The sequence below is a fragment of the Colobus angolensis genome, unplaced genomic scaffold (genome assembly GCF_000951035.1).
Source record: "Colobus angolensis palliatus isolate OR3802 unplaced genomic scaffold, Cang.pa_1.0 Scaffold5, whole genome shotgun sequence".
NCBI lineage: Eukaryota > Metazoa > Chordata > Mammalia > Primates > Cercopithecidae > Colobus > Colobus angolensis.
The window spans coordinates 29,130,595-29,153,925 of record NW_012118487.1 but is presented as its reverse complement, the minus strand read 5'-3'; the positions used below and the strand labels follow the sequence as shown (position 1 = coordinate 29,153,925).

The 23,331-nt window shown below is 38.3% G+C and overlaps 1 protein-coding gene across 2 annotated transcripts in view; it reads left to right on the top strand.

Moving 5' to 3' along the window:
• Window positions 1-23,331, top strand: part of ETFDH (electron-transferring-flavoprotein dehydrogenase) — a 35,928-nt gene that overhangs the window by 7,914 nt on the left and 4,683 nt on the right. The window contains exons 2-9 of one of the 2 annotated variants that reach the window (XM_011959702.1): window positions 1,112-1,252; window positions 3,305-3,534; window positions 6,036-6,117; window positions 6,545-6,663; window positions 11,889-11,966; window positions 16,955-17,101; window positions 18,780-18,920; window positions 20,204-20,347. In XM_011959702.1, the coding sequence (XP_011815092.1) occupies window positions 1,112-1,252; window positions 3,305-3,534; window positions 6,036-6,117; window positions 6,545-6,663; window positions 11,889-11,966; window positions 16,955-17,101; window positions 18,780-18,920; window positions 20,204-20,347 (1,082 nt within the window). The remainder of the gene's footprint in view (window positions 1-1,111; window positions 1,253-3,304; window positions 3,535-6,035; window positions 6,118-6,544; window positions 6,664-11,888; window positions 11,967-16,954; window positions 17,102-18,779; window positions 18,921-20,203; window positions 20,348-23,331) is intronic. The other variant, XM_011959703.1, reaches the window with a different exon arrangement.

The following is a 23,331-nucleotide window of genomic DNA, read 5'->3' as shown; positions in this document are numbered from 1 at the left end:
GGAGAGAGAAGCCTCGTCATCCAGCTAGAAAGATTAACCCCAGTGGGGAAGAATATAGTCTGTTTCACTATATTCACTGAGTACAATCAATGGGAGAAAAGACATCTTTTCTGCTATAAACTGAGATAATGAACAAAGTATGGGCACAAATACAGATTATATTAGAAGTTATTGCCAAGGAGTTGAGAAAATTCCCATCTAATTGCCTCTGTCTTTATGAGGTTTGATGCTAGGGTACCTGCCCTGGATAAGGGGAAGAAAAGGTAGAGTTGAAGGTTTGAGGACAGCAGAGAAGGTTCAGTGAACATTTTTGCAGATAAATCTTTGCAAATTTCTGTTCATTTCCATAAAATACTTTTTGCTGACTCAAAAATGTACACATTTTTAAGGATATCAGAAGATACTGTGGCCAGGCACAGTGGCTCACGCCTGTAATCCCAGCAGTTTTAGAGGCTGAGGCAGGCAGATCACTTGAGGCCAGGAGTTCGAGACCAGCCTGGCCAACATGGCAAAACCCCGTCTCTACTAAAAAAAAAAAAAATCCAAAAATTACCTGGGTGTGGTGGTGCACACCCGTAGTCCCGGATATTCTGGAGGCTGAGGCGTGAGAATCGCTTGAAACCAGGAGGCAGAGGCTATAGTGAGCCAAGATCGCACCCCTGCACTCCAGCCTGGGTAACAGAGCAAGACTCTGTCAAAAAACAAAAAGCAGCAGCTGCAGCTACTGCCATATATGTAGGTTAACTTATTTTAAAAAGAACCTGACCATAAAACCAAGTTTGTGCTTAAAGCCATTGACCTACACAGTTACTATACTGCTCTGTATTACTCTCAAAGTGTTCAGCTTTCATGACTAATCCATAGTTAAGCCTGACATGAGCTAAATTGAATAAATTTGTTTATTAGTTTTAAAATATTTAAGATTTGAAAACATTGCTTTATGAGAAAAAGCTTTTCAAATTGTTCACCTAGGAAAGATTATAGTCTAATTCACTATACTCATTTATATTTTTATTATAATATATATGAATATTTATAAATATTCACTTATATTTTTTCAGTCTACTGAGGAAAACTAAGGAAGATAATAATTTTCGTAATTTTTGTGCAGCATATCAGTGCTTTCATGCCTTAAAAATTAAGAAAAATTATCTACCTCTGTGTGCTACAAGATGGTCTTCAACTTCTACTGTGCCTCGAATTACTACCCATTATACTATTTATCCCCGGGATAAGGACAAGAGATGGGAAGGTAAGTAATAATTTGTGTACAATTCCTGAGACTTTTCTGGATACTTTGTTTCATTTTGTGGAGGAGAGTATAATATTTTTCATAACGTAAAAACATCCAATAATATTTTATGGCTTTACCAAGTCACGTGCTGCATAATGACACTTCAGTCAACAACTTGGCAACATTTATGATGGTAATCCCTTGACATTGTAATGGAGCTGAAAAATTCCTATCACCTAGTGACATCTTTAGAACATAGCTTCCAGACCATCGTAGCTCAACACATTACTCAATTATTTGTGGTGAGTCTGATGTAAACAAACATACTCTACTGCCAGTTCTTTAAAAGTATACCATATACAATTATGTACAGTACATAATACATGATAAACGACTGTTACTGGTTTATGTATTTACTGTATTATACTTTTGTCATTATTTTAGAGTGTACTCTTACTTAATTTTTTAAAAAGTTAACTGTAAAACGGACACAGGCAGGTCCTTCAGTAGGTATTCTGGAAGAAGCTAACATTTGCATAGGAGATGACAGCCCATGCGTGTTATTGTCTTTGAGGACCTTCCAGTGGGAGAAGATGTGGAGGTGGAAAATACTGATGATCCTGACCCTGTGTAGGCCTAACTAATGTGTGTGTTTGTGTCTTAATTATTATTATTATTTTTTTTGAGACAGAGTCTCACTCTGTTGTCCAGGCTGGAGTGCAGTGGCTCACTGCAAGCTCTGCCTCCCAGGTTCATGCCATTCTCCTGCCTCAGCCTTCCATATAGCTGGGACTACAGGCGCCCGCCACCTCATCCGGCTATTGTTTTGTATTTTTAGTAGAGACGGGGTTTCACCATGTTAGCCAGGGTGGTCTCGATCTCCTGACCTTGTGATCTACCCACTTCGGCTTCCCAAAATGCTGGGATGTATCTTAATTTTTAATAAAAGGGTTTAAAAGGTATGTGTTTAGTGGAGAAAGCTGCCCAGATAGGAGCTCATACTCTCTCAGGGACTTGCCTTGATCCAGGTGCTTTTAAAGAACTCTTCCCAGACTGGAAAGAGAAGGGGGTATGAAAAATTGTGTTTTATACAAAGTCTAAAAAATTTTTAAATAGAAAAAAGCTTACAGAAAAATGATATAAAAACCATTTTTTGTACAGCTGTACAATGTGTTTGTGTTTTAGCTAAGTGTTATTACAAGAGAGCTGAAAAGTTTAAAACATTTAAAAGCTTATAAAATAAAAACATTACTGTAAGCTAAGTGTAATTTATTGACAAAAATATTTTTGTATAAATTGAGTGTGACCTAAGTGTATAGTGTTTATGAAGTCTATAGCAGTGTAATGTCCTTGTCCTTCACATTCTCACTGCTCACTCAGTCACTTACCAAGAACAGCTTCCAGTCCTGTAAGTTCTATTCATGGTAAGTACCCTGTACAGATATACCATTTTTAAATCTTTTATACTGTGTTTTGTACTTTTCATACTGTATTTATAATGTATTTATATTTATACTATATACGTTTTATACTGTATTTGGTACTTTTTCTGTGTTTAGATGTGTTTAGTTACATAAATACTATTACGTTACAGTTACCTACAGTATGCAGTATAGTCACATGCTATATAGCTTTGTAGCCTAGGAGTAACAGTCTATACCCTGTTGCCTAGGTGTATCATAGGCTATACAATCTAGTTTGTATAAGTATACTCTATGATGTTTGCAAAAGGACAAAATTGCCTAATGATGCATTTCTCAGAAAGCCCTTCTGTCATTAAGCTACTTGTGACTGTATTTTAGACAAGTAAATATTTGCTAAATGTATAATAATAAATCTCAAAGCCAAGAATTAGTTTATGGAAACTGAAATCAAGTATATACTGGAACAGAACCTAAGAATATAATCATACTAATACAGTAATATGCTTAATATAATTATTGTGCTGCAAAACACAGGGAGAATTTCCATAAATAATGCTCTAAAGCACAGTGGGTATTTTTTAACTATCATGTGATTTATCATATGATTATTGGGTCATATTAATCCCAGAATTTTTGTTTCTCCCAGGAGTGAACATGGAAAGGTTTGCAGAAGAAGCAGATGTTGTAATAGTTGGTGCAGGCCCTGCAGGGCTCTCTGCAGCTGTTCGTCTAAAACAGCTGGCTGCGGCACATGAAAAGGACATCCGTGTGTGTCTAGTGGAGAAAGCTGCCCAGATAGGAGCTCATACTCTCTCAGGGGCTTGCCTTGATCCAGCTGCTTTTAAAGAACTCTTCCCAGACTGGAAAGAGAAGGGAGTATGAAAAATTGTTTTTTATACAAAGTTTCATCTTTTGTAGTTGTATTTCAGTAATTGTTCCCAAATTACTGGAATATAGAAAACCCTTTTCATGTAACTCTTTTTTTTTTTTTTTCCTTTGAGACAGAGTTTCACTCTTGTTGCCCAGGCTGGAGTGCAATGGCGTGATCTCAGCTCACTGCAACCTCTACCTCCCGGGTTCAAGCGATTCTCCTGCCTCAGTCTCCCTAGTAGCTGGGATTACAGGCACCTGCCACCACACCCAGCTAATTTTTTGTATTTTTAGTAGAGACAGGGTTCCTCTATTTCACTGTGTTGGCCAGGCTGGTCTCAAACTCCTGACCTCAGGCAATCCACCCACCTTGACCTCCCAAAGCTCTGGGATTACAGTCATGAGCCACCACGCCCAGCCCGTGTAACTCTATCTTAGGGAATAACTATATACTTTTTAAATTAAAAAAAAAAATTTGTATCAGAATTGTAATTTATGATATTAACAAATAGTTTTGTGTAATGCTTTGTACGTATATTTGTGTAATGGGTATATGAGAAGATAATACCTTGAGAAGACCTTTGAATATTTCTTGGGAGGCATTTTGTATTTTGAGAGTAATTTTTATTTATTTATTTATTTATTTTTGAGACGGAGTCTCGCTCTGTCACCCAGGCTGGAGTGCAGTGGCCGGATCTCAGCTCACTGCAAACTCCACCTCCCGGGTTCACGCCATTCTCCTGCCTCAGCCTCCCGAGTAGCTGGGACTACAGGCGCCCGCCACCTCGCCCGGCTAGTTTTTTGTATTTTTTTTAGTAGAGACGGGGTTTCACCGTGTTAGCCAGGATGGTCTCGATCTCCTGACCTCGTGATCCACCCTCTCGGCCTCCCAAAGTGCTGGGATTACAGGCTTGAGCCACCGCGCCCGGTCGAGAGTATTTTTAAACTTGTTCTTTAAGTCTTTGTATGATTGTTCTTAATAAAGTAATAATTTCTGGGACAATGCAATATCTAAAGCCAAAGAGGATAGATTTTCTAAAGAAACATATTAATCTGGCTTCTGAGAACCTAAGCAGAAAAACCATAGGTGTGATATCCAGAGGACCAAGTCCAAGTTTTATTGTCTTAAATAAAATTTGTATGAATTGATTAAAATCTTAGACTGTCAATATTTTCTTCTCTAAGATGGGTTATATTATACCTGTCCTACCTCCAAGATTAGATTATTCAGTGGTTATGAATATACTTGCAAAGATTAAAAAATATGAATATCATCTGTATTCTTTCCATATGGAATAAATTGAATTCCAAAAATTTCATCTGTGCTCTCCTTTCTGAAATATCAAGCTCCCTTAAACTAGAAATACTTTAATTGGACCCAATCGAATTTATCCTTTCGATATTATATCAGAAATGGATATTATTGAATTAACATTGATATAATATCAATTCTAATAGAAAATGTTTTTCATGTTAAAGCCCTTTATTGCTTTGGCACCTTTTTTTTTGAGACAGGGTCTCACTCTGTCACCCAGGCTGGAGTACAGTGGCACAATCATGACTCTGCATCCTCAACCTCCCAGGCTCAAGTAATTCTCCCACTTCAGCCCCCTCAGTAGCTGGGATTACAGGTGTGCGCCACCACGCCCAGCTAATTTTTGTATTTTTTTAGTAGAGACGGGATTTTCCCATGTGGGCTCAAATCCACTGACTTCAGCCTCCCGAAATGCTGGGACTATAGGCCTATGAGCCACCACACACAGCCTTTGGTGCTTTTTAATATGTAAACTCAGCAGGTACAATGTCACAACATGTTAATTGTCTTTATCCAAAAGGAAAATAAAATTTCTCTTACCTTTCACCAACCAGGAAGTTTCAACTTAGGGCCAAGCACCTCTCCACAGAGACAAAAAGACATGATGGTCACGTTTCAGAGATGTTTCCAAGACTCACAAGAGATATATTCCTGGGATACAAAACTGGCAAGAGATTTATTTAGATTTTTAAAAGATTCCCAGCTGGCTAGGCGTGGTGGCTTATGCCTGTAATCCCAACACTTTGGGAGGCCAAGCGGGGTGGATCACTTGAGGTCAGGAGTTCGAGACCAGCCTGGCCAACATGGTGAAACCCCCTCTATACTAAAAATACAAAAATTAGCTGGGCATGGTGGCAGATGCCTGTAAGTCCAGCCACTTGGGAGGCTGAGGCAGGAGAATCACTTGAACCCAGGAGGGAGAGGCTGCAGTGGGCCAAGATTGCACCACTGCACTCCAACCTGGGTGACAGAAAGAAACACTGTCTCAAAAGGAAAAAAAAAAAAAAAAAGAATCCCATACATCTCAGACAGAGAAAGGATTTACAGTAACAAGTTTTCTAAAGGAAATGCCGAAAGAAAATTAGGGGGAAGTTCTTTTTTTGTCATCAGAGTACATTTTATAGTTTTTTATATTTATATTTACACTTGCAAATATAAACTAAAAACATTTCTTTTTCTTTTTTATTTCTAGGCTCCACTTAACACTCCTGTAACAGAAGATAGATTTGGAATTTTAACAGAGAAATACAGAATTCCTGTGCCAATTCTTCCAGGTAAGGTATAGTGAATATTCATAGAACTATGGAATTCCACAGCTGGAAGGAACTACATTTCATCTGGCAAAATTTCCTCCTTTTACAGATGAGACCTAAGGCCCAGATATTTGAAGGATTTACTCAAAGCTATACAGGTAGCTGGTGGGAAAGCAGGACTAGAACTCAGTTCTTTTGTCTTCCAGTCTAGAAGAATTGAGATAGCCTTGTAAGCCAAGCAGGAATTTCTAACTTAGTGCTTTAATGTTGTTTATAATGTAATAAATTAGAACTCTAGGCCAAAGTTGTAGAAAATAAGTTGAAGGTGTGACCATCAATATAGCACTTATGTAGAAATACATACTAATTTGAGATTTTAAAGTATTTATGTTTTTGTAATGTCTTATCAATAAAAAGTCAGATTTATAAATTAAGCATATATTTATAGGGCTTCCAATGAATAATCATGGCAATTACATTGTACGCTTGGGACATTTAGTGAGCTGGATGGGCGAACAAGCAGAAGCCCTTGGTGTTGAAGTTTACCCTGGTTATGCAGCTGCTGAGGTTTGTATAGTTTTATTTTGTTTTTAATATTTATAGGAACTCCTTTTTTAATAAGTGGAGAATTTTGCAAAGTTGAAGAAATAAATATTTTTTAAAAGTCAGAGGATTTTAGAATTATAAGATTAGAAGGAATCTTTAAAATATCTAATCCAAAGAGTACTGGAATTCCTCATGTTGTACCCCCATCAAGTGATTGTCCAACTTATGACTGATCACCATAAGGTATGAAAAATTGTGGATTGTTGGTAATCTCTTCCTTATTTTGAATAGAACTTATCTACAGTTTTATACTATCCAGAACAAATCTATGTCCTCTTCCAAGGACAACTTTCTAAATATAATTATTCCCTGCTCTCTCTTCCTCCCTATCTTTACTCTAGAATTTTTTTTTCCCAAGTGTAGGGGTGGTATAGGAGTTAAGAGAAAGGTTTGTCTCTGCCCTCTGAAGGTTCACCAGAAATGAACTGACAATAGAGAGAGTAATAGGAGAAAAAGCATACAGATTTATTTAACATGCATAAGCACAAGAGAATGATGACCTGATAACCCAGTGAGGTCCAAATGCTTATCTACCCTTCATCAGAGGGGAAGGGGAAATTGGGTGTTCAGCAATCTTGAAAGGAAGTGAATGCACTTCAATTAGGGAGAATAAATGCACCCAAGACACAGAAATTAACTTGTAAATGATTCTCTTTGGAATTTGAATTAGCCTGAGAGGCAGGCATGATCTTATGAAAAAGTGTCTAGGTGTAGTTGCTTTCTTCTGTTTTCTTTTCTGCAATAGATATTAATAGTAAGATTTCAGGAATGGGATGGAAGACCATGTGTTCTCTTTGGCAGGTCCAGTCTTAAGGTAGAGAATGGAATATCAGAGAAGAGCCGCATCCAGTGCTTTAGAAGAGATAGGGTTGAAGGACAGGAGGGGAAGGTCAGAGACACCCTGAAGCTGCTGCTTTGGTTTAGCATGCCAGAGTGGCATGTTTTAGCCTATCGTTTTCTGAGCCCCAGTAGCAGAAAGGTGTGATACCCTTGCTCACCCATCGTAAAGGTCACAGCTGACACTCCTGTAACGAAAGACAGGGTAACAAGAAAAACGTAACAAATGTATTTAATCAAAGTTTTACATGATATGAAATCCTTCAGAAATAAAGGCCCCAAAGACCCAGGGGAAACCATTTTTATGCTTCAGTACAATAAGAATGGACAGCCATGTGGAAATGTGGAAATGTGATTAGACAGAAGGGTATGATCTAATGGTAGTAGACTGAGAGAGGAAGCCAGGCAAGGCCTGTCTGTTCACATTCTCTTTGGCCTTTCTGTGTAGCATTCTTCCTCTGAGGTATGGCTGGAGCAGAAATCCTCTGGAATGAGAGTTTTCAAGGGGAAAAGGAGAAGAAAGAAAATAACCTTTCTAGGTTTTATGGCCTGTATTAAGGGAGAGGAGTTCTAGTTTCTATGACTCACCTTGAGGAAGAGGAATCCTGGTTTCTGTGACTTGCTTTAGGGGAGAAAGAGGAATGCGAGAAGGTAAGAAAGACCTTGTTTCTGAGGTCTTCCACTCTTCCTTCAGTTCCAGGTACTCAGCATAGGGGCTGAGTACCAAGGGAAAACATCCCCCTTTCCCTCTGAAGGTTCATAGAAAAATCAGCTCACAAGAGGCAGGTTAGTAGGAGAAAAGGCATACAGGTTGATCAGCGTGCATGAAGAGAATATTACAGAGTGATTACCCTACCACACAGTGGAGTACAGTTATATGCCTTTCTTGGTAGGGGAACTGGAGTTGGGGAAGTATAGATGACTTTAGGGGGATAGTAAATGATTTTTAGGGGAATTCAATGGGCTTCAAGAATATACCACTGGCAAAGTCTCTTGAGCCTGCAGAGGAGACAATGGTTTCTGACAGAAGCCTGTCCAAGTTTATTGACAGACTTCAGTCATTCTTCCTGCAGTATGAGTTCAGTTCATGAAAACTCAGGAAAGGGACCAGAAGTAATTGCTTCTTTGGTAGGCCCATGTTTTAGGAAGATAAGGGAACTTAAGAGAACAACTTCATCCTGTGTTTTGGGAGAGAGGATTAAGAGACAGGGACAGTTGGCTGGGGAAGGTCAGAGAGACATTGAAGTTTCTTCAGTTCAGCATGTCAAAGCACCATATTTTGGGATATCAGTTTGAGCCTCAACTTCAGCATGCCAGGGTGCCATACTTTTTAGGATATTATCTTCTGAGCCCCAACACTAGCTAGCTTAAATATTCTCAGTTCTGAGCCCCAACACTAGCTTAAATATTCTCAGTTCTTTCAGCCATGACGGTACATAATTTGAGTTTTGAGTTCTTTCAGTATTCTTGCTGCCCACTTCTGAATGGATCCTCTTTTTATCGCCTTTACAAAGTGGCACCCAGAATGAATAAACCACTTCATGTCTAGTGTAGAACTGTTATCTTCTCCATTCTAGAAACTGGTCTTCCATTGATTCCCTCAAAGTAATTACTTTTTTGGCAACCACATCACACTGTTGATTCTTATTATGTATTACTGGGGAAATTATTAAAAATAAAATCTCGGCCGGGCGTGGTGGCTCACGCCTCTAATCCCAGCACTTTGGGAGGCCAAGGTGGGCGGGTCACGAGGTCAGGAGATCGAGACCCTCCTGGCTAACACAGTGAAACCCCGTCTCTACTAAAAATACAAAAAATTAGCCGGACATGGCGGCCCATGCCTGTAATCCTAGCTACTTGGGAGGCTGAGGCAGGAGAATCGCTTGAACCCAGGAGGCGAAGGTTGCAGTGAGCCAAGATCACGCCATTGCACTCTAGCCTGGGCGACAGAGCGAGATTCCATCTCAAAAAATAAAAAATAAAATCTCCTAGGACCCAGAAGAATTCTCTTCATAAATTATGAAAAAGAACGAAACAGGCTGGGCGCGGTGGCTCATGCCACCCAGCACTTTGGGAGGCCGAGGTGGGTGGATCACGAGGTCAAGAGATCGAGACCATCCTGGCCAACATGATGAAACCCAGTCTCTACTGAAAATACAAAAATTACCTGGGCGTGGTGGTGGGCGCCTGTAGTCCCAGCTACTCGGGAAGCTGAGGCAGAAGAATCACTTGAACCCAGGAGGCAGAGGTTTCAGTGAGCTGAGATCACGCCACTGCACTCCAGCCTGGCAACAGAGCGAGACTCCATCTCAAACAAATAAACAAAAAAAGGCCGGGCGTGGTGGCCTGTAATCCCAAACCTTTGGGAGGCCGAGGCGGGCAGATCATGAGGTCAGGAGATCAAGACCATCCTGGTCAACATAGTGAAACACCATCTCTACTAAAAATACAAAAAATTGGCTGGGCATGGTGGTGGGCGCCTGTAGTCCCAGCTACTCGGGAGGCTGAGGCGGGAGAATGGCATGAACCCGGGAGGCGGAGCTTGCAGTGAGCCTAGATCATGCCACTGCACTCCAGCCTGGGTGACAGAGCGAGACTCCGTCTCAAAAAAAAGAATGAAACAGTTTTATTCTTGAATTAGCCTTAAACCAAGACTTAAACCAAGACTTAAACCAAAACTATCACAGGCCAAGACAGAAATCTCACCCTTTTAAATAGCCAGGCAGATACAATCCATTCATTGCATGCATGTTAACTGTCTTTACTCAAAGGAAAAATAAAATGTTTTGGTTTTTTTTTTTTTTTACAATACTTCCTCACAAGTTCTGTGCTTCCCAACATAAGAGTAAAAAGAAAAAAAAATAAAACTCAAGTGACCCGCCGACCTTGACCACCCAAAGTGCTGGGATTACAGGCAAGAACCACCGCGCCCAGGGTTTTTTTTTTTTTTGACAAGCAGGAAGTTACAACTTAAAGCCAAACACCTACCCAAATTCCCACAGAGACAGGAAGACAGGAGGCATCCTTCTTGGTATTCCATTTCAAAGCAGTGGCTCCAAAGCCCTAAAAAAGACATTCTTGGAATGCACTTTAAAAAGACTGCCATGTATCTCAGAGAGACAAATAAAGGATTTACAGTTGGAAGTTTGCTAAAGGAGATGCTGAAAGAAAAGTTATTGGCACTAAGGAAAGTTCGGTTTTTTTCTGTTTGTTTTTACCCTTACAGTTTGTAAGTCAAATAAAACACATAGGTCCCTGTATTATACTTGCTGCTATAAATTTCTGTTTTCCTAGCCCATATACATGCATTTGGGTTTTTGGACCCAAGTGTGGGATTTTGTATTTCTCCTTGTTAGACATTGTTGACTGGAATCAGGGCCACAGTCACAGGTAGGTGGTTTATAGAATCCATGATTCTCACTTTTGGAATACATACATGAACACTCACTCACTTGTATCATGCTTCTTTTTCTTAGGTCCTTAATGATTATCATCAACAGATTATTGATCTCTTTGCCAGGGTTTTTTGAGAGTACTCTGAGCCAAACTTCAGTTTAGTCTCTAGCCATATTCTGCTGCTGATCTGTTCATTTTCAGGATATCAAATAAAACCTTTATGTATATTCTTTATGGGGAGGTTTCATATCCATTGCTGCTAATCTTTTCTTTTACCTCTCCACTTCCGTGCTTGCTTATAATCTGCTGTGTAATTGCATTGTACGTTTTGTACTTTACTATCCAATGAGCATTTTCCTCCACAGAGAAAACAGAAACCAAGGGTTACAGACTATTGCTATTTCTCCTCATCAGAATTACACTTTTGACCTATTTTCCCCCTTTTTCTTGCTCCAAAAATAAAATAAACTTTTATCATCCTTGGTCTGTCTTCAGCTTCTCCCTGTTTTGTTTTCTTTATTTTTTTTTGTTTATTGAAGTGTTCACTCATTTGAGACATAAGCTTTCCTGACAGTTTCTTTCTCTCCACCTTCATGTTCTTCATTTGTTACAGGCCTCCATTTCAGATTCTTTATACATGATTTGACATCTGAAGGGCACTTCTTGTTTAATCTTACTGGTTTCCCTAGTAATCTCTCTAGTAGTCTCCCCTTTTCTTTCTCATCAAGGTTGTGGCATTGTTTTCATTTCCCATTGTGTGAGCTCTGTTCTTTAATACTCTAGAAGGGAGTACCTTAATACATGTCTCTTTATTGCCTGAACATTTTAAAGTCTGTATTTCTGTAATCTAGAGAAGATGTTCACCTTCTAAGAAACCTAAGGCTGTTTACTGTTTTTTCAAGATTATTATGATTTCTAAGGTATTAATAAATTTGTTTTTATCGTTTTTTTAGGTCCTTTTTCATGACGATGGTAGTGTAAAAGGAATTGCCACTAACGATGTAGGGATACAAAAGGATGGTGCACCAAAGGTAAACCTTTTTAGTAGTTACGTGCTTAACAAACTGACAAACAACAGAAAGAACTGTGTGGGCAACAAAATGAGATCCCATCTCTCCAAAAAAAGAAAAAGAAATTAGCTGGGCTTCATGGTATGCACCTGTAGTCCTAGCTACTTTGGAGGCTGAAACAGGAGGATCACTTGAGCCCAGGAGTTCGAGGCTGAAGTGAGTCATAACCATGCCACTTCATTTCAGCTTAGGTGAGTGACAGAGCAAAACCCTGTCTTAAAAAAGAAAAAGAAGAAGAAAGAACCAACTTAGACTCAATAAAGGTCTTGCTACAAACTATACATTAATTATGTGGGTGTTCGGAGGCCCAGGCAGTTGGATCACTTGAACCCATGAGTTTGAGAACTTCCTGAGCAACATGGTGAGACCCTGTCTCTACCAAAAATGCAAAATTAGCCAGTCTTACAACCCTGTCTCAAAATAAATAAATAAATAAATAAATAAGAATTTTAAAAATTTCAAAAAATGTGGATGTTAGGATACAGTAATTAATATGGAATTTTTCTCTCATTAAAAAATATAGAAGCAACTTCGAGCTAACAGTGATTTAGGCAAGTAGTTATGTTAAAAAAATTTTTTAAAGATAATGACATACAAATATACAAACATAAGTCAAACACATGTCAAAGATTTTATTTCATTTAGTTAAGGAGAGAATCAGTAAGATGTTACAACCAGTGCAAGAAGAATTCAAACATATACACATTTACAGGCCATCAATCCACTTCATTAACCAAATACATCAAATGAAAATAGTTTCTGCAGTTTTTATTTCTCCACAATTTTCATTTCTTTGGACAAGAATCATTTTGCATTACTATCAGTAGTGATATACTTTGACGTGTGTGTTTGTTGCCCAGGCTAGAGTGCAGTTGCGTGAGCTTGGCTCACTGCAACCTTTGCCTTCCAGGTTCAAGCAATTCCCCGCCCTCAGCCTCCCGAGTAGCTGGGATTACAGCTGTGTGCCACCATGCCTGGCTACTTTTTGTATTTTTAGTAGAGATGGTGTTTTGTCATGTTGGCCAGGCTGGTCTTGAACTCCTGACCTCATGATCCACCCGCCTCGGCCTCCCAAAGTGCTGGGATTACAGGCATGAGCCACCGTGCCCGGCCACTTTGACATGATTTTAACCTCTTTTGGTAGATGTAAAACTGATTCTCCACCTCTCATTCAAAATATAACCCTGGATAATTTTCAGATTTTCACATCTTGTATTTTTGAATCTGAAAGCAAAACCATCAGAACATAGAACTGTCACTCTTTGGGAAAGATAAGGAAAGAAATAGCTTGCTGTCCTATAATATGAACAAAGCACAAATTAACATCTCACTCAACTGATCTGTCTATTCAGGTTTATTTATTATCTAATTTCCCAACTAGATTATAAGCTCCCAAAGGATAGAGATCCTGGGTTATTCCAATGCCTGGCATAATGCCAGGTACATACTAGGTCTCAGTAAATATTTGTCAACTGATAGTTTATCCTCCTCTCTGCCACACTTGGAATAGAATTAGGAATCTAGAGTCTCTTCCAGCAGACTTTCTGCTTCTCACATTTCCTGCTTCAAAAGCAAATAGTGACTGGGCGCGGTGGCTCATGCCTGTAATCCCAGCACTTTGGGAGTCCGAGGTGGGCGGATCACGAGGTCAGGAAATCAAGACCATTCTGGCTAACACAGTGAAACGCCGTCTCTACTAAAAAAAAAAAATTAACCGGGCATAGTGGTGGGTGCCTGTGGTCCCAGCTATTCAGGAGGTTGAGGCAGAAGAATGGCGTGAACCCGGGAGGCGGAGGTTGCAGTGAGCCGAGATCATGCCACTGCACTCCAGCCTGGGCGACAGAGCGAGGCGCCATCTAAAAACAAACCAAAAAAAGCAAATGGCAAATCCTGTTTGGGACTCCTAGTGGTTTAACTGGCCACATCAGAATCATGTGACATCTTGGGGCTCAGCCTGTCCTGCAATAAGGCCTAAGAAGCTGTTTTTTAACAAGTCTCCAGGGATTCCAGTGCATAGCCAGGTTTGTAAAGACTGTTATACTGCCTTTCAGTAAAAGAACATGGTTTTTCATATATTATGGTTCTTTTCTATATTATGATTAATTATAAATTATATTTTAGTCTTTAAATATTTTTGCATTTAATATTATACAAAATTGAAGCAAATTCTACCATTTGGTATTTCATTTTTGTGTGTTCTCATTTGTTCAAATATGAGTTTATTTCAGGTGGCAGAGGTTACAGTGAGCCAAGATCGCACCACTGTACTCCAGCCTAAGTGACAGAGTGAGACTCCGTCTAAAAAAATAAAAATTAAAAAAGAAAGAGAAAAAATATATATATGTGTATATATATGATTTTTAACTTTATGCTTTGCATTTGTAAAAACGTTTATATTTTGTATGTTGCATTTATGCAGATATAATAGCATAGAAGAGTACAATGGAGTCTTAGTAATTTGAGCCCCAAAATCTAAGTTTTTAAAAATAGTATTACCACAAGGTTAGAGTGGGGAAAATCAAAGATTCTGTTTAATGTGTTGTTCCATTCTCTATTTAACCCACTGTAGTTAGGCTCTCTCCCTGCCATTTCACTGAAACGGTTCTTGTTAGAGTCACAAATACCTCCATTTTGCCGATCTGGTGGACAGGCCTCTGTTTTCCCTTACTTGACCTTCTAGTGGATGGCACTTGACACAGTTCGATTATGTTTTCCTTCTTGAAACACTTTTTTGACTTGGCTCTTCTTACAGCCTTCTCTTGGTTCCTGTCTCCAATATGCATTTTATTATAAGAATTCTGATTTGCACATTTTTAAGTTACAGAGGTTAAGTAACTTGGCTGGGGTCAGACACCTAGTAAGTATTGGGGCTGGGATTTAAATACAGGCTGTGTGGCTCCACGGCCTGTCCCTTGAACACTAAAGGGCATGTTACCTCTAAGAAGAAACAGAAATATGTTAATTAATATTTTAGTTCATACAGATTGAATTGTTTTATAAGTGGTGCTGGGGAAACTCTATATCCATCTGGAAGCAAATAGAGTTGGACCCCGGTTTGCTGGTTGTTTCTTTCTCGTGATTTAAAGATTTAAAACAATACAAATCAAAAAGAAATCTAAGAGATGACAGTTAACAATCTAGGGGTAGGGTAAGCCACCCTACAGCAACAAGATACTAAAAACCTGTAAAAAAAAAAGAAAGACAAACCTTTTTAAACTTAATATATAAAAGTTAAACACTTCTGTATATCAAAATATACTATAAAGTCTGTAAATGTTTGACTCTCTGTAATATCAAGGAGTACTTAAACATCGACAAGAAAAAAGACAGCACATTGGAAAAATGGGTAGAATCTAAAATATTAACAATTCATAGAAGAACTCAATGACCACTAATCATAAGGAAAGATACTTAAATATGTTTATTTCAGAGTCCAGAGGTTAAATGTCATTTCTTCTAAGAAGACTTTCCTGTTCACTCAATCTAGAATAGCTGGCTTCTGTTATTCTCCTTTGCAATACCCTCTGCTCTCTTTCATAGCACTTAAACAATTTGTAATTATATACTCATGTATTTATTTAATGTCTGTCTCTATGGCTAGTCCAAAGAAAAGGAACATATTTTTTTTAATTCATCCATGTATTCCCAATGCCTAGCACAGAACCTGGCACATTGTAGGTATTCATTCACTATTTCTTGAATCAAAAAGAAAAGATGCTCAAAATAGTAATCAGGGAAATGCAAATTAAAATAGTATTGAGGACCAGGTGCCATGGCTCACGCCTGTAATCCCAGTACTTTGGGAGGCCAATGTGGGTGGATCATCTGAGGTCAGGAGTTCGAGACCAGCCTGGCCAACATGATGAAACCCCATCTCTACTAAAAATACAAAAACTTAGCTGGGCTTGGTGGCAGGCACCTGTAATCCCAGCTACTCGGGAGACTGAGGCAGGACCATCGCTTGAACCCTGGAGGTGGAGGTTACAGTGAGCCCAGATCGTGCCATTGCACTCCAGCGTGGGCAACAAGAGCACAACTCCGTCTCAAAAAAAAAAATTAAAAAATTAAAAATAAAATAAAATAAAACAGTAGTGAGTTATCATGACACCTGATACAGTAGCAAAAATGCAAAAGGAACAGTTATATCTGTCACTAACTGTACTATAGGGAAAGGGTCTTATATACTACTGATGGAAATATATTCATTGCTTCAGGCTTTTTGGAAAGTAATATGATAATATCAATTTTAAAAAGTAGATGTACCCTTTGATCTAAGAGGGCCACTCCTGGGAATCTATCTTACAGGAATAAAAGCACCAATATTGTACGTGTATACAGGTGTCCCTTAGTGTGTACGGTAGATTGGCTCTAGGACCCCCAAGTATGCCAAAATTCATGCATACTCAAGTCCCAAAGTTAGCCCTGCAGAACTCGCATACATGAAAAATCAGTCTTCTATATACTCGGGTCTCACATCCTGTGAATATTGTATTTTCAATCCTTATTTGGTTAAAAATAAATTCTTGTATATGCGAACCCACACAATTCAAACCCATCTCGTTCAAGGATCAGCTCCATATTCAACATATATTCAAGAGTGTTTCTATCTTATAACATTGTTTTTGTTCATACATAAACTGGAAAGAGCGAATGGCTATTATCCATTGGCAGAGGAGCTGGATAATCTATCCTGTCTCTCACCTGAACTACCTAGCCATTAAACAGAAAGATTTGAGCTCCACAGTGACTTGAAAAGATGTCCATGAGGTATTTTAGGTGAGAAGAGTAAGATTACATTATTCTATATATTTACTATGTGATTCTTTATAATATTATACATTTGCACTGTCTCTTCTACACCTGAATCATAGTTCAATTTAAATCTGACCAAAATGTGAATATATTTTAAATTGTCAAATGCTGCCATTTAACACGTTTTTGCTTTTCAGGCAACATTTGAGAGAGGGCTAGAACTACATGCTAAAGTCACAATTTTTGCAGAAGGTTGCCACGGACATCTAGCCAAGCAACTATATAAGAAGTTTGATTTGAGAGCCAATTGTGAACCTCAGACCTATGGGATTGGACTGAAGGAGGTATCCGGGTTTGTTTCTGTAGTTTTAATTTTGAAAGATGGAATTTAAATTTATTTGTATTATCAGGTAGTTTATAATACTGACTTAATTTTAGTTATATTTTTTCATTGTCTTGAAATTTCATTATGACTAAAACTTGGGATATTTTTTCAAAATGGTAATGTGAAGATAATTTTGTTTATGAAATACACACTCAGCCATAGTACATTAATCTGCAGCCTAAAATTTAATTAGGTTATGTATTGTACATTTTCTCAATTTATCCATTCTCTAGTCTTGTTTTCCCAAATCCGAGGCTTATTAGAATGTAAATGTAAAATTTTCATTATAACCCTTTGCTTAAATATTGTGGTGGAGCTAGCAATGGTGGCCCACACCCATAACCCAAGCATTTTGAGAGGCCAAGGCAAGATGATTGCTTGGGTCCAGGAGTTCAAGACCTGCCTGGGCAACGTAGTGATACCTCATCTCTACTAAAAATTTACAAATTAGCCAGGTGTGGTGGTGCACATCTGTAGTCTCAGCTACTCAGAGACTGGGGCAGGAGAACCACTTCACTTCAAGAGATCAAGATGCAGTGACCTGTGATCATACCACTGCACCCTAACCTGGTGACAGAGTGAGATCCCATCTCTAAAAAAATTAAAAATACAGTAATTAACAAAAAATTTATTTTAGGTTAAATCTCAGAAAGGTTCAAAGTCTATATAAAACTAGATTCGTTATATTCTGAATAAGGGTTTGTTTTGATAGATTGCACATAATGTCTGATTGCACACAATATTATCTAATTTTTAAATAATATTTCAGATAGAAATTGTTCAAAATTTAAAATTTACCAGTCTGAAAAGAGGGTGAACAATTTATTTCAATTGTGGAGGGCAGGGCAGAGGGAATCAATTACTTTGTTGGAGAATACATGTCTATTACAAAGAGACCTTAAGTGTACATTAATTTTTACATGGTGAACATACCCTTGTGGCTGTCACCCAGATGAAGACAGAGAACACTACCAGTACCGCAGAACTTCCCCTCAGCCTTTCAGTAGGATTTCCTGATTTCCTATAATTGTATAAAAGTCTTTACCAATTTGAGAATCTATTTAATGTCTTTAAAGAGTTAAGTTTTCTGACCCGTTTCTTTACTCTGGAACTCATGCTGCAGTTTGATATAATTTTCTTTGATATTCAAGGTGATCCACCTGTATTTTTTTTATGTTTTTTTATTTATTTTCTTTGAGACTGAGTCATGCTCTATCAGCCAGGCTGGAATGCAGTGGCATGATCTTGACTCACAGCAACCTCTGCCTCCTGGGTTCAAGCAGTTCTCATGCCTCAGCCTCCAGAGCAGCTGGGATTACAAGGCATCCGCCACCATGCCCAGCTAATTTTTGTATTTTTAGTAGAAACGGGGTTTTACCATGTTGGCCAGGATGGTCTCGAACTCCTGACCTCAAGTGATCTGCCTACCTCAGCCTCCCATGGTGCTAGGATTACAGGCGTGAGCCACCGTGCCCAGCCTTCTTTGATATGTGAAGAAATTTTGTTGTATACTTATATTAGTTTTTCACTTGTAATTTTCATAAATAAGACATTAAACCTGGCAAGTTTTATGCATTGTGGTGACATAAAAACATTTTTAAAATACTACAGGACTTATTTTGTTTGTTTGTTTTTAGTTATGGGTTATTGATGAAAAGAACTGGAAACCTGGGAGAGTAGATCACACAGTTGGTTGGCCCTTGGACAGGCATACCTATGGAGGATCTTTCCTCTATCATTTGAATGAAGGTGAACCCCTAGTAGCTCTTGGTCTTGTGGTAAGTTATATTCCCATTATGGAAAATTCTACTGCTAGAGTTATATTACCATCGGTGTTATAAAATAAGGGTTTTGGATCTGAAGACTGTAAAATGCTTATCATTTAAAGCGTACTTTCTAATTTTATCAATATGTAAAGTGCTCTGGCTGCTGTGTCATTAAGTCTACTAAACACACGTAGCAATAGTAATAGTGGCTGCTACACTCCAGGCACTATGCTGGATGCTTTTCTGAGATTTCTACATAAGTTTCATAATAATGCTGAAATAGGTATATCTTTATTTTACAGATGAGAAAACTGAAGTCCAAATAAGTTAAACAACTTACCCATATACACCCATTAAATAACAGGCAGAAATGCCTGACCTTGTCTGACCTCAAATTCCATTTCCACTGTGGCATGCTACCACTGAAAATGAAATTAGCACTAAGTTTGAACTTAAAGCTTTTTAAAAATACAAGCAGTTTCTCCTTTTTTGGCCTCCTGCACATCTTTGCAGTAAATGACATATTGAACATTACCAAGAATGGAAAAATTCATTTCTGTACCTTGCAACTGGTGGCAGCTTTATAGTTTAGTGTCATGATTAGACCTCCATATGATACACTGTTAATTAATATGTTATTGGTGTTTTTTGACCCCCCCAGTCAAATGTTGATCCCATCACCTTTGGATATTTATGCCTGTGACTTAATTGTATCAAATGAAAAAGATGTGGTTAATTTTAACACTTTAAAGCATTATGAAATGTAACCTTCTATATTTATTTTCCTCTTTTTCTCTAAGTGTAGTTTACATCCTTTTTATTTTTGCCTCAGTTGTACTGTAGTATAGATTATTAGTTTATTTCAAGTTGGTATTAATGTATAATAAATCATTACAGCTGCTTTCATAGAAACATAATCTGAGATGCTTACCTACAGATACTGTTCTAATTTGTTTTTTTGTTGTTGTTGTTCATTTTTATTTTCTAATCTCATGATAGATTCTGTTTTTCTAATTTGGACTTTGAGTTCCAGAGCACAAGAATTTGTTAATATGTTCTAAATTTTCATAATTTTGATGATAATAAACACATGCTATCCTTTTCTTTACCGTTTCTTTTCCAAATAGATTTTATACAATTTTTAATTTACATTTGCATTACTGCACATAGTGCTCCAAATACTTTTGAGTACAAGAAATTTAACATACATGTTTTCTGATAAACATTGCTCACATTTTCGCTTGATTTAATTTGAAATAAAAATGCCTAATTTAATATCAGTGTAAATGTTTAAGGTTGGTCTAGACTATCAGAATCCATACCTGAGTCCGTTTAGAGAATTCCAGCGGTGGAAACACCATCCTAGCGTTCGGCCAACCTTGGAAGGTGGAGAAAGGATCGCGTACGGAGCCAGAGCCCTCAATGAAGGTGGCTTTCAGGTAACTCTTCCAACTTTTATTTTCCTTATTTCTGTATTGTAAATTCAGAATTGGACAATTAATGTAACAAATTTAGATAAAGAATAAAAACAATATCGAATTAAGTAAAGTATGTAGCGTTTGTAAATAAACTGTGTCACACAGTAGTTCGAAATTACGCCATGAATTTAGTTTTAAGAATATATTAGGCTGGGCACAGTGGCTCATGCTTGTAATCCCAGCACTTTGGAAGGCCGAGTTGGGCAGGCTGCCTGGGCAACATGGCGAAACGCCGTCTCTACAAAAAATAGAAAGATTAGCCAGGCGTGGTGATGAGCGCCTGTGGTCCCAGCTACTCAGGAGGCTGAGACAGAAGAATCACTTGAGCCTGGGAGGTGGAGGTTGCAGTGAGCCAAGATTGTGCCATCCAGCCTGAGCAGCAGAATGAGACTCCATCTCAAAAACAAAAACAAAAACAAAAATAATATATTGATCTCTAGAGAGAAATTCATGGACATTTTGTTTGTTAGTTGTTTTAACCATAAATTTAAAACTGTAATCCATAATATTTCTCTTTATTCCTTAACTGCCAGGAAACTCAAAGGCAAATTTAGTTTCCAGCAAACAAAATTCATTCATTCCAACTACCTAGTAACATTCATGCCTTTTAGATTACCTCTGTTAAGCTTTTACCTTAATTGTCCTATTTTTATATACATTCAAAATCTTCTCAAATATAGTATTCATTATGTATTAAACAGTGAAATAAGACCTAGTAGCTAATTGTCATAAAAGCTGTTAATACTGTTGTAGAAATGTTATCAGACAGGTAAGATGATCTAAAACTCTGCTGTAAAGCTCATACCAAATTATTTGGAGCAAGTTCCTTAACTTTTCTGGCCTTAAGAGATCATCTGTAAAATAAAGATGATCTCTCTGTCTCTAATATTCTAGGAATCTAGGGCTATCTTAGAAATTGGATTTCTTTTTTAAAAAATTATTATAAAAGTAACAGATAATAGGAAAATTTAGGGAGGGAAAATGGACTTACCTTCTTTTTTTTTGAGGCGGAGTCTTGCTGTATCACCCAGGCTGGAGTGCAGTGGCACGATGATCTTGGCTCACTGCAGCCTCCGCCTCCCGGATTCACACCATTCTCCTTTCTCAGCGTCCTGAGTAGCTGGGACTACAGGCGCCCACCACCATGCCTGTCTCTTTTTTTGTATTTTTAGTAGAGACGGGGTTTCACCGTGTTAGCCAGGATGGTCTCGATCTCATGACCTCGTGATCCGCCCGCCTCGGCCTCCCAAAGTGCCGGGATTATAGGTGTGAGCCACCGCATCCAGCCTTTACTTATCTTTAAAAGTGAGTTTCTAAATACTTTATTACTGTAATAGTATTTCTTAAACTCAAAACCATAGCTACATTAGAAACATAATCACTAGAATTTTAAAATATTGCTATCCCCAAAGTCTGTCATGAGATTACTTCTCATGAGATTGTTTTTGTTTCTAGAGTAGTAATTCCTTTGGTAGAAATATGTATTGAATTACGTAACTGTATTCAAGCCTATTAAACTTTTTAAAATAATGTCCATAATAGTTACTGTCACCCTAACCCTACTCTGTAATTTATAAAGGTTTCAATATATTCAATAGTACACAGAGATTTTTATTGAAAACCATCTACCTTGTGTACTTAAGCATGTCAAACATGTCAAATGATTTGCAAATTGACAGGAGGAGATGCCTCTTCCCTCCCCCCACAACACACACCCACACACTTTTCACCTGAATTTTCTGATTTCATTGGCCAGAGATTCAGAAAGTTATTTCCAGTTAAGGTCTTGAAGACCTTAAGAGGCAACAACGACTATAAGTGATGGTTTCTGTAGTTCAATACTAGAGAAGTTCCTCTGAAGGTGTAGCAAGCACCAGAAACCACCAGGAGAGTGCGGTATTCTCTCCCGAGCGTGATGCCGCCCGGCTCTCCATGTTGCTTTGCTCAGCTGCCATTCGGCATTGATGATTGTTTTTCCCTTCCTTAGGGAGAGTGGGAGGGAAAGGATGCAGTCTGAGTAGCTCCCATTTAGGTAAAGAAAAAGAGGAGGCAACAATTCGAAACATTCAATTTTGTTTATTTTGAGCTAACAAATACTGTCTAGCTTTTTTCTCCTTCTTCAGCTGACTATACCAAAACTCATCTTCCCCTAGTGGGTTTCTAATTACTTGTAGCCCTAGTTTAATGAATGTCCCAAACAAGGTGGGTAGCTGCCAGTAACCCAGCCCACCCAAGGTAGGATCCTCCTAGAACTTAAAAACATACATTTTCCTTGGGCATAATATTTTTGTTCTTAGGATTTAAACACCTATTTTGGAAGAACTTGAACTCATAGTTTATATGCTTTTATTAAATTTCACATTCTTCTGGTTCTTGAATCAAACTTGGTGTCAACAAAGCCACAGCCTTATTTGAGAAAAGCATTATCATCATCTAAGTCCCTAATCTTTATCTGTTTTCAGCTAGTAGCACTCCAGATAGCACCTCCTCCCCATTGTCTGCTCTGCGGTCATGATTTAATGCTCTAAGTGGTCCTAATACTGAGTTTGGTCTGAGAACCACAGTCATAAATTCATTCCCCACATATACTGTGAAAGGACCTGGGCCCTGATCCTTCTCTCTTACCAGCATTCCTTCTGCCGCCTAGTTTTGCTTTTCACCACCATTCCCTCACAGAATTGTATCATTGATGAGAGTTGTGGCGACAGAGTGCTCACCATGTCTCTTTTGCAGTTGGTCAGTAGTTTTGTTAACCCCCACCCCTGAGTCCCTCTTAATACCATCAGCCAAATGTACCACTCACCATTTTCCCGACATAGACCCCATGGCTTACTTTAAGAAGTCCTCATAGAAGAAAAAAATACAGAATGTGGAAAGAACAGCACTGCTTGGCTCTCTTCAAATTATAAGAGTACATTTTCTCTCTTTTTTTTTTTTTTTTTTTT